At 51.3% G+C, this 11,161-nt stretch overlaps 1 protein-coding gene across 11 annotated transcripts in view; it reads right to left on the bottom strand.

Annotated features, from left to right (window-relative positions):
• NCAM1 (neural cell adhesion molecule 1) overlaps positions 1-11,161 on the bottom strand; it is a 350,846-nt gene that overhangs the window by 11,162 nt on the left and 328,523 nt on the right. For 8 of the 11 annotated variants that reach the window (XM_015570327.1, XM_006773506.2, XM_015570328.1 and 5 more), the window contains 2 exons: positions 10,778-10,902; positions 7,164-7,344 (listed from right to left, as the gene is read on the bottom strand). In XM_015570327.1, coding sequence (XP_015425813.1) covers positions 7,164-7,344; positions 10,778-10,902 — 306 coding nt within the window. Of the gene's footprint in view, positions 1-2,214; positions 4,693-7,163; positions 7,345-10,777; positions 10,903-11,161 lie in introns of those variants that run through there. The other 3 variants (XM_015570332.1, XM_006773514.2, XM_015570333.1) reach the window with 2 other exon arrangements.

Below are 11,161 nucleotides of genomic sequence, written 5' to 3'. Positions count from 1 at the left end.
GCTGAACACACCCAGCTGTTCCCACCTCAGGACCTGTGGATCCCTAACCTGGAACACTCCATTCCTATCACCTCATGGGTGGCTCTCTGTGGTCCTGCAAACCTCAGCTCAAATGTCACCCTACCCTCCATCTCTTATCTACTTAGGCACTCCTACTCCAAATCTACCATATTACCTGTTTTATTCTCTTCTCACGACTAGTTACCATTTTCTGTTCATTTACATGTGCCCTCTAGATCTCCTAGCAGATAGCCTATCTGTCTTATCTCTCCACAGCATCTAGGGAACCCAACTTACAGGAAATGTTCACAGAACATTTGTAAATGAGAGGTTGTTTAGCTGGACAGGAGAATGCTGTCTCCAGATGTTTACAGATGTGTTGTGAGAAGGAAGAGTAGTACTATTTGGTTTCCCCAGTGGATATAAACTGTGGACATTGGAGGCAGATTTCAGCTCCATATGAGAAAGAACTAGCAAACAGGGGTGCTCAAACGTGGTGGTGGGTGTGACCTGCCTAGGCAGGGGAGCTCCCTGCTGCTGGAGGCATTCAAGCAGAGGCTGGACACCCTTGGCAAGGATATTGCAATGCTCTGGACCAGGCTTTGCACTGGGCAGGGCCTAGGATAGAGGATGCCATCAAGTTCTCCTCAACCGTAAGAGCCTGTTACTGCATATTGAGCCTGACACTCCCCAGTGTCAATCTCCAGAGTGGGGACTGAGAGGGACTGTTTTCTGGATGACTTAGGTAGGTCCCACCTTTATTCATTGACTCTTGTGATTTTATTTTTATTGAAAAGATGAATGCCTCAGTGTAATGTTTTCCCACCTATAGCAGAACTCCTGGGAGCTTTGTTAAAAGTTGGATTCTGGGGCTTCCCAGTTCCATCCAATCAGAATCTCTGGGGCGAGGCTCAGGAACTGGGATCTGATCAAGCGCCCAGGTGCTCCTTGTGCGTCCGAGCATCGGAGGACCACTGTTTCTAGCTCTTCTGCCCCTGAATTACATGGGGAGCGCTGCTCCTAAGATGAGCTGTGGAGTCCCACCTGGTGGCCTTGACTTAACTGAGGTACTGAATAGATACAGAGAAAGCAAAGACTATTAAAGGAAAAGGAACCACCCAGTTCACCACCCAGAGCCAAGATTTCTAGAGGAAGTTGGGTACCCCTCAAGCTGGACAAAGAGGGGGTGCAGCCTTTGTAAAAAGAAGCACACATAGGAGGAATACCAGGATACAGATGAGAGGGGTATTCAAGTCAAACCCACATTCATTATCTCCCGGTGGATGTTACAGAATTGTTTAGAGCGGGGGAGCTAGAAGGACCAAGATCATGTCCTGCATTGTAAGTAACATGTTACAAAGGAAAAAGAAAAACCTCCTGGGGTCTATCTTCCTCCTGGACTCCCTGGCCTGACCCCCCGGCACACCTGCAAGCACAGAATGCTTCTGAAGCACCGTTCCCCCATCACCCTGGGGTTAGAGCTGACTCGAACAGCGGGGGACGAAGCCAGGCTGCCCACTGTCTGTGGTTTCTGGTGTGGGAGAGGTGGGCACTGAATTGGGAATTGCCTTGCCCCCAGACTAGACCTGCAAAGGCCTACTTTCTTCAGTGCCTCACGTGAGATATGGGTCCCATATTTACAGGAGCTGGGTGGTCGTGAGTTGTGTGCCACAGGGTCTCGGCCCAGCAGAAGTGCCCCCTCCAACCATGACTCAGGCGCTGAGCGGAGTTCTGGTCCACTCCCAACACTGACACGTCTGCTTGCTCCTGCCAGGATCTGCCAACCAGAAGGCTGGTCTTGGGGCTTTGGGGAAACATCTAACTACTGTGGTTATACCCAGAGCAGGGCTCACCACTGAAAAAGTTGATTCTCACCATCGCGAGGACACCCCGTGCAACCTCTGTGACAGGGTTTTAAAGGGAGCTGTGGAATCGGAGGCCTTGCTGCAAAGTTGTGAATCCGGTGGCCCAGAGTGTGCCCCGCCAGAGTGGCCACCTCCTGGTTCTGCAAAGGCCCGTTCCCCTCCCGCTGCCTGCAAGGAGCATAGCTGAGAAAAGGCACAGGGCTCCACTCAGTGGGCGGCAAGTTTGGGGTTCTGTGTACATGGCCCTGTGGGGTGATCAAAGTTCTCCAGGTACATGTGCGGTGGAGGAAAGGACTCGACACTCTGTGGGACACACAACTATCAAATAAAATCAAAACACGCCAGAGAGTTCACGTGACTGTTATTTCCTTTAATAATACAAAGGTGTAAACCTCAGAAAGGCCTGGCTGATTATCTGCACAACAATGTTAGCATTCTTATTAGTAGACGAACGTGATCCAAACCAGCCGTATAGATTTTCCCAAAGTAAGCAGAGACCCTGTGGGCCTGGAGGCTGGGTGTGGGGATGCAGGGAGGGAGCGGGGCGCGGCTCCTGCAGGGCTCTCCGGGGCACTGTCTTAGGGATTCCTGGTGGGGCTGGGCCCCAGCCAAGACCGACCCAGAATTCAGTGTCCAATGGGAGTGGTGTGTCCTCACGCTGTCTCCCAAAGGGCATCTCATTACAAACCGCGGCCTGTCTGAACGCGGCCACTGCAGTGACGCCAAAGCTGCTTCAGCGGAGGCCTGCCTGGCAGGGTGTGGAGGGGTATCTGAGGGGACAGGGCTGGGTCAGGCTCCCCTTCCTTTGGGCTAGCTCTCCAAAGACTCCCTTCAGAAACACTGACACTGTCCCTCCCGTGCAGGTGGGACTGGGACCTGGGACCCTGAGGAGGGTACTCCTGAATGACTTCTGCCCAAGGTGACATCGAGGGTGTGCCAGGGGTCCGGAGAACAATGACGGCTCACCTGCACCGGGACTGAGCTCACCCCCCTGGCGCTCCCTGCAGCTCTTGCTAACTGACCTGGGATTCCCACACCAGGCCCAGAGGCACCACCTGCCTCTCCTCAGTGCTCTGCCTTGTGCCTAAGAACCACACTGTCCCTGCTGCACTGGGGTGAGGCGGCCAGGAGCCCCAGAGGGAGAGGACTGAATTGTGGCTGGAGGCAGCTGGGGCAGGAGGCAGCGGGGGCAGGAGGCACCTGGGGCAGGAGGCACTATCCTGCTTGAGCTGTTAGGAGCATTTGGTCTCTGGTGTCTGCACTTGAGCCTCTAAACTGTGAGCACTAGGGATGGGCAGCTCTACCCCCAAAACCATGGGATCATTTAGATTCCCAAAGGGGAAATCACACAGAACTAAAAATTAAAGAGACCAAAAAGAACAAAAATCAGACTTCTGTGGAGATGCTCAGAGAGGAGACATGTGGAATGATATGTGACCACAATGGAGGGAGGGAGTTTTTATTCAGTAGAAGTTCCATCCCAAATATGCACTGATGTCACTAAGCAGGACTCACCTTGAGTCCCTGTGTGGGACTTTCACATACACCCCTACTTCCTCTCCTGGCCGCGTGGAGGAGGCATACTGCCCAACAGCAGGGAGGAGGAGTGCTGGCTTTCACCAGCTTTAAAAACGTCACTAGAGCCACTGACCAATAGGGGTTTGGCGCATTCAGGAAGTATGACAGATTGACTGAGCGAGCCCCAGTTTATCAACAGTCCAGGCAGCCTGGGAATGGCCTGTGTCCTCCCTGCCGCCCTGTGCACATGTATGGGCACAGTGCGAGGTTCATGCCTGGCTCACAGTGGATGCTTCCAATCTGGGAGGCTGACTTATCGATAACGTGGCTCACTGTTGAACCACAACCCCCAAGACATGAGGCTCTCTGCTGACCTGCAGCTGAGCAGCAGGTGTCCGCCCTCCTGGGAGACACGTGTCTCACAAAGCTGACACGTGTTGGGCACGTTAACAGGTGGCCTTGCTCACAGAGCCAGCACAGAACCAGAGAAACACTGTAAGCAGGACAAGCTAAGCAGGACAAGCATAATGGGGGCCAGACCTAGACCATGGGGTGATCAGAACATGTTGCTACCATATTTGAGCATGACAGCGAGGGTATGGGGCCCCTCTGACAGGCTGCAGGACCAAAGCGCTTCCCGGAATGTTGGATCAACCCCAGTAAATACTCAACAAATCCAATTCTTCTGCTGCACGGTCAACCGGGTGACTTAATTTGCCAGCATGTCATCAAAATGCTCAGGCGAATCACAGTGGTCCGGCTGCCTTATATGGGCACTGAAATGCAAGCAAAGACAACTAGTATTGAGGGGCAGAGGAGGAGCATGGGGTTAGAATGGGGGCATGTGGGGTTTTTAACAAGCTGATGCAAGCTTTAGGGGTACTCAGAAGTCTTCCCCTGCTACATCATTTTCAAGTAAGGACAAAAAATGCAGCAAGTGGCAGATGCGCAGCAATGTCGCTGTAAACCTAGCATGATGCCTTTTAAATACTGCGTAAAGAGCTCCCAAGCGTATTGTACTGCCACTAAGAGGGGAGACCTCCTTATGAAGTGGCACAAAAATATACGGAAATGGTGAAACGTCTGGAGGTCCAGCTTTCTCCAGTTGCAAACCTTCCTCTTCCACAGAGTGCGTGGGGCCGTGACCATTCTTCCAAAGGGGGCACTGATCATTCTCATAGGAACTGGGCTTTTAAGCAAATTTAACTTTTTTGTGTGTTCTTAAGTTCCTAACAGAGCAAAAGAAGAGTCACTGCAGAGAAAAGCAAGGAGGCAAAGGTGTAGGACGCAGAGCAGCCTCCCAGGGTCGCTGCGTGCCCAGCCATGGGTCCCCAGAGAGAATGAGGTTGTTTAAAAACAAAGGTGGCAGTGGGGGTGTCCCAGTGATGTCCAAGGTGATGTGTGTGACGACAGACACAGGAAGGGGAAGGGGAGGAGAAAAGAGAAGGTAGAGACAGAAACAGAGGAAAAAAAAATAGATAAAAAGAAAATAATTAGGTCAAATATAGAAAACACAAGAATCAAAGGTTAATTCAACTTTAGTAAATTAAATGTCGGAGGTTAGAGAAGAGCCCAGTGCGGTTTGTTACCACCAGGCCAGCTCCCAAGCTCAGCAGGGCCAGAAGCAGCACAGCAGGGTGAGCTCGGGGTTAGGGGTCAGCGAGCGCATGAAATTAAAGTGAGAGAACAGAAGCCTCCAGTAAGACACAGGTTTTGATTAGGAGAGTGTTACCTTTGACTAAGGTGAGGTCTCTTAGCTACAGCCAATGAGCCTACCCATGGCCTTCCTGCCGCTAGAGCTTTGCACACATAGTGGGAGAGATGCGTTTGATCACTGCAGTCTGTAGCAAACTGTGCAGAGGCCAGGGGGCTGCCTTTTCAACCACGAATTGATTCTTCTTCCTACTGCACGATCCCACCACCCACAGTGCTCTTAAAGAAAACCTAGCTCTGCGCCCCTTACCTGCTACCACCAGCTGGCCACAGAATTCCATCTCCCACCCAGCGCAGAGCCACCTCCTCTGAGATGGTACGAGAGTGTGGTGAGCAGCCCCTCCCGCTCTCTCTGAGTTAATGGGGGCTCCTGGACGATTAACGAGGTCGCTGGCATCTCTAGCGGGCAGGACCCTGGAGGACAAGGTCTTCCCAGAACTTCTGGACCTCACACACCCTGGAAGCTGCCGCTATGGGGCATGCCAAGCATGTGAACGCAGCAAGGCTGGGCCCCCTACCTATGGAATCTTATCGCTGGAAACAAATGCCATCAGAAGCAGACTCATTGCAAAGGGGTTACTCAAGCCTCTCACTCTCTCAACTCCTAAATGTCCCATAAAGGCCAAGCAGATCTGGACACTCACACCAGACTACTGAATTCAAGAAAACAACTGACCGAAGAATGAGAAGAACAAAGGGCAGAGGATGGCAAGGCCACCCCCATTCGGGCACCCTGTTAAGCAGTAGTGAGGACATTTCTTGCAGCCATACCCAGGTGCCCTGCCTTTGACACTGACCATGTGGCCAGTGCCTGTGGAGGCAGGCTCACCCCAGCATGTGTTAAGGGGTCTCCCTGAGAACACAGAGGGTAGGACCAATCGACGCTTCTGATCTATGGCTTAAGACCCACCTGCCAACTCCTGGAGGCCCCCACACGTCCGTCAGACACACACCCATTCATGCACAACCAACCATTGGGAGCCACGACTGATCTCATTTTGTTGCTGCTTGAATAACCCACTTTCACACACACAGCTCTGTTATAGGTAGCCCACATCCTTTCTGGCCTCACTTCCATTGGGAGGAGATACCTGGAACCTTAGCTGAGAGCCCAGGGAAACACTATAAGCAGGACAAGCATGAGGGGACCAGACCTAGACCATGGGGAGATCAGAACATGTTGCTACCATACTACAACATGGCAGAGAGGGCAGCAGGGGGCCCCTCCGACAGGCTGCAGCTGTGTGCTGTATGCCCACCTCTCCTGCCTGTGGATGGCATTTGGCTGGTATGGAAAAGCAGAGAGTGATGCTGAAAATCTCTGCTCAGAGGGATTTGGTCAATGAGGAGACTGGCCATCAGCAGCAAGGGAGCTGGGCCGGAAAGCAGAACTCTCACTTTATTCCCACATTGAGCTGGTCCTGCATCCCTAGAGATGTACCTGCATCTCCTACTGCTCCCATCATGATATATAGCAGGCTGGATCATCTTTCATGGATGGGATTTCCCAGTATCTATTTTTTCCACTTGCTCTGTTTCAAGTGGTTCAATTGAATCAATTGCAAGACCCTTGGCAGAAAGGATTTTTGATGAACTAGGCACCAGGTCTTCCTTCTCTTGAGGGTCCCCAAAGAGAAGACATTTGGACCATGGCTGTGCGGGTAAGCAAGCATCAGATAGAAAGCGCTTAACACAGGTAAGTGGTCCTCGTATGAAATGGCAGATGGCAGAGAAGGTCTCACAAAGGAACCTTACTCAGCTTCCCAGGCTTGGCAGGAGCTGGGGCTTTTCCCACCCGAGGGCTCCCCAGGATGGGCTCAGCATCAGTCCTTCGAGGCCAAGTGACACAGGGCCTTTGCCCAGGATGCTGGGCCAAGCCTTCCTGGGAGTCCAGTACATCTCAACCCACTGCACAGGTAGGTACGAAGCAAAACTAAGCGCTGCATGGGAACCGATCATGAGGATGGCTGTAAGCAAGCACGTTGTGAGGGCTGTCCAGGCACATTAGGAGGGGCGGCACTGCATTAATTCCAAGCGGGGAACTCACGGAAAGCGGAGGGCTCATACCTGGGATGGCTGTGGGCTGCGCCGAGGTCCTGAACACAAAACGAGCCGCCTTGGACTTCCCCTGCTGGTTCTCAGCCACCACGTAGACCTCATACTCAGCATTCCAGTCCAGGGACTTGAGCATGATGTGGTCACTGCCAGACGGGAGCCTGATCTCTGGTTTCCACTCAGAAGAGAGTTTCTGGGAGACACCAGCAGGAAGGACACAAGACCCCAGGCAGCATTAGGTGAGAACACTGGTGAGACTAGCTAACAGAAGAACTTTGGTGTGTTAATAATGATTGGTGCAAAATCCGATATAATAAAAGGCTAATATGAAAATTGTCCCCTCAATTGCGAGTTCAACCAGGAGTTCGATCAGGGGGCGGGTGCAGCCGGCCAACTGCCCAGGGCCCCTCTCCTTGGATGGCCCCGCCCCCAATCAGCCCCTCCCATCCCAATAGGGCAGCGGTTCTCAACCTGTGGATCACGACCCCTTTGGGGTCGAATGACCCTTTCACAGGGGTCGCCTAAGACCATTGGAAAACACATATATAATTACATATTGTTTTTGTGATTAATCACTATGCTTTAATTATGTTCAATTTGTAACAATGAAAATACATCTTGCATATCAGATATTTACATTAGGATTCATAACAGTAGCAAAATTACAATTATGAAGTAGCAACGAAAATAATTTTATGGTTGGGTGTCACCACAACATGAGGAACCGCTCCCCTCCAGCCAGCCGGACCCCACCCATGCACAAATTCGTGCACCAGGCCTATAGTAATGAAAATAAAAATCAATGATAGAATGTGGTGTTTATTCTTTACCAGCCTGACAAACCCTAAGGATTACACACGTCAGCGGGTCAACCTTACATGTTCGCAAGCACAAACAGTGGCAGTTGCTAGAGGGATATGAGTGTCAGGTGTACATTTTACCATTAGGTCCAATCCTGGGCCACTCAGAGTGCCCACAGGAAGGTACACGCAGCTCAGCAGAGCACTGCACAGGGCAAAATCTGCAGCTGGCGGTAGAGGGTCCCTTTTTCTCCTTGAATGCTCTTTCTAGTTATATCCCTCACCGCACCAATGAGCTTGTTCTGAGTGGGAGTTTATCAAGCCACTGGCAGGTGACCTCCTCCTTAACACAATAAGGAGGTTGGCAGAACTCCTGAAAAGTCTTCAGATGGTTTCACAGTTGCTCACTCAGCCCACCTCATCACAGTCTTTAGAGAGGTGTAGGCTGGGCTCACAAGAGCGTTTGGCAAATGTTTACTAAGTGACGAGCTGCTCCTCAGAAGAGCAGAACACGCTCTAGTGTCACCTGGGAGGTGGTGTGGCCCACGGCGGAGCTGCAGGGAGACTTATCTTACAGCACGGCCATATCTCCAGGCAGAAGGACTGGCACCAGCCAAAGACCCGCCTCAGGAAAGGGCCGTGGCCACCACTATTATGGGGAAATGCTAGAGGGAGTGCTAGTTTCCTCAGCATCTAACCCGGAAGTGGAGGTGCTGGAAGTTCGTTTGTGCATATGCCACCATATGGTACCTTTTTAAAAAAATATATATTTTATTGAATATTTACAGAGAGGAAGGGAGAGGGATAGAAAGCCAGAAACATTGACGAGAGAGAAACATCAATCAGCTGCCTCCTGCACCCCCCCTACTGGGGATGTGCCCGCCACCAAGGTACATGCCCCTGACCGGAATCAAACCTGGGACCCTTGAGTCCACAGGCCGACGCTCTATCCACTGAGCCAAACTGGTCAGGGCATATGGTCCCTTTTTAATTGAAAACAAAGAAATTCAGCTGTCTTTCCCCTTATTTCTCTGAAAAGCTTCTTTCGTTGGCAAACATTGTTACCAAAGAGACAACCAGTACGTAAAGCAAGTATTTAATAAAGCAATCATGATGTCATATAATACATGTTAATATATACTAATGATATTTAGCAAACACTAAGTCTTCAGAGGATGGTCATGGTTGTGGAAATCTAACACATCTCCGTGTTTTGCCCCAGCTGTCTTTCCAGCTCAGACCTGCCTGGCACAGCCACAGTGATTCTTCTGGAAAACTGACATCTGAGGAGGCCTCCACGGGAGGCACTTCCTGCCCCAGCCGGCACCTTAGCAGTAATTACTGTATTTCCCAGGCACGGAGTTTTCCAAGTGCCAGTCACATTTCTGGTTTGCATATATTATACCTAATCTTTATAACAACCCGATAAGCTATTTTGTTCCCATTTTACAAAAGAAGAAATGGAAGTTTGGGGAGACTGGATGATGTATTTGGGTCACATGCCGGACCTGGACTCCATGTGTATCTGGCAACATCAGTGTAACAACAGCCGGAGGATTCCACCCCTCCCTACCCCCAGCCCTGTCCACGTCCAGTGCTGCCAGGCGTCTGCCCAGCGCCCGCTTCTCCTCCAGGACTCTGTGCGGTCTGTGACCTATCCAGGCGAGGGTTCACCTTCCCCTTCGACAGGGCTGGTCCAAAGGCAGAAGGAGTAAGTCATCTTCCTGGAAAAAGCCTTTCTTGGGGGCTAGTTGAAGAAAGGAAACTGCTCTGTGGCTCAGTATTTCCTAAGTAAGAAACCCTAGCAATAGACTGTTCCCAGTGCTCTGACACTGCCTCAGCAATTGGCCATAGCTGGCAATGGCCAAGGGTCATTCTTAAACCAAAACAGGAGAGAGATTCTAAATTGGGGGTTGGGGGTGAAAGGTGTAACGATGGAAATCTTAGACAGGTGCTGAGCCAATCAGGAAGAAAAGGCTTAGGGCCACACTCATAGTTAGCAGTATTAGAACAGCTCAGTGGGGTGAAGAGCTGGTGAAGGAGCTCGCCCAGTTTTGTCCATCAGACAGATCTGGGTCTCAACCCTGGCTGGCCCGGCCTTGAGAGGTCAGGCTCTTCCTGACTGCACAGCCCTCACTTCCTCTGCCACTTGGTGATAACCGTGAGGCCTACTTCCTAGGGTCCTGTGGAGAGAAAATGCATGTAATCACAGCACCTGGCCCGTGAGGTAGCAGTGATTAGATAGCAGTATGTTATTTGCAAAAAGCACAGGGTAATGGCAAAATAACTTTGTACAGCCCTGGCCGGTTTTGCGCAGTGGATAGAGCGTTGGCCTGCGGACTGAAGGGTCCCGGGTTTGATTCCGGCCAAGGGCACATGCCTGGGCTGCAGGCTTGGTCCCCAGTGGGGGGCGTGCAGGAGGTGGCCAATCGATGACTCTCTCATCATTGGTGTTTCTATCTCTTCCTCCCTCTCCCTTCCTCTCTTAAATCAATAAAGAAATATATATATATAAATAACTTTGTACAAAAGTTCAAGAAGCAGGAAAACCAATCATAGTATGATTTTGTCACCACCACAGCCATTTTGGAGGTTTTGGAATGGTCCCAGTGTGGACATGAACTAACAGCTGTAGGTCAGTCTTAAGATTTGAAACCCTGATCAGGGCCCAACACACAGAGTGATGGTCCAGCACGCCTAGTAAGGGGCAAAGCTGGACCTGGAACCCGTGTCTGTCCAGCCACATCAGGCTCTGCCTGTGGTTGCCTCACCAAGGTGTGTGCCAGGGATTCTGGGCAGGGCTGAGCCCTGGGAAGGGGCACTCACCGTGCGGTACTTGACCAGGTAGTGTCTGATGGGGGAGCCTCCGTCGTCCTGCTTGATCAGGTTCACCTTGATGGAGTTGCCATCCTCTCCCATCTGCCCTTCGAGCTTAGGAGCGCTGGGTTCCCCTGAAACAGCCAGTTGGTTCATGTGACATTTCCTCCACAAAATGAAACCCATCCATCGGGAAGGGATGCACTGATGGGGTGGGGCTGGGCTCTTTTGCTTTCTCAGAAATTCAAATGGTTAAAAAGCAGAAAACATAAGACTCTGGATTCCAGTTAGGTGCCTCAGACTTAACCCAAACTTAGGCCCTTTGGGGATGTTCTGGGCAACTCACTCCCTGGAAGGACAACCCTTCACACTCCTGAGCTGGCCTTTGTTCCT

This window comes from Myotis davidii, unplaced genomic scaffold, assembly GCF_000327345.1.
Source record: "Myotis davidii unplaced genomic scaffold, ASM32734v1 scaffold1025, whole genome shotgun sequence".
In the NCBI taxonomy this organism is placed as follows: Eukaryota; Metazoa; Chordata; class Mammalia; order Chiroptera; family Vespertilionidae; genus Myotis; species Myotis davidii.
This window is presented reverse-complemented; position numbering and strand designations above follow the sequence as displayed.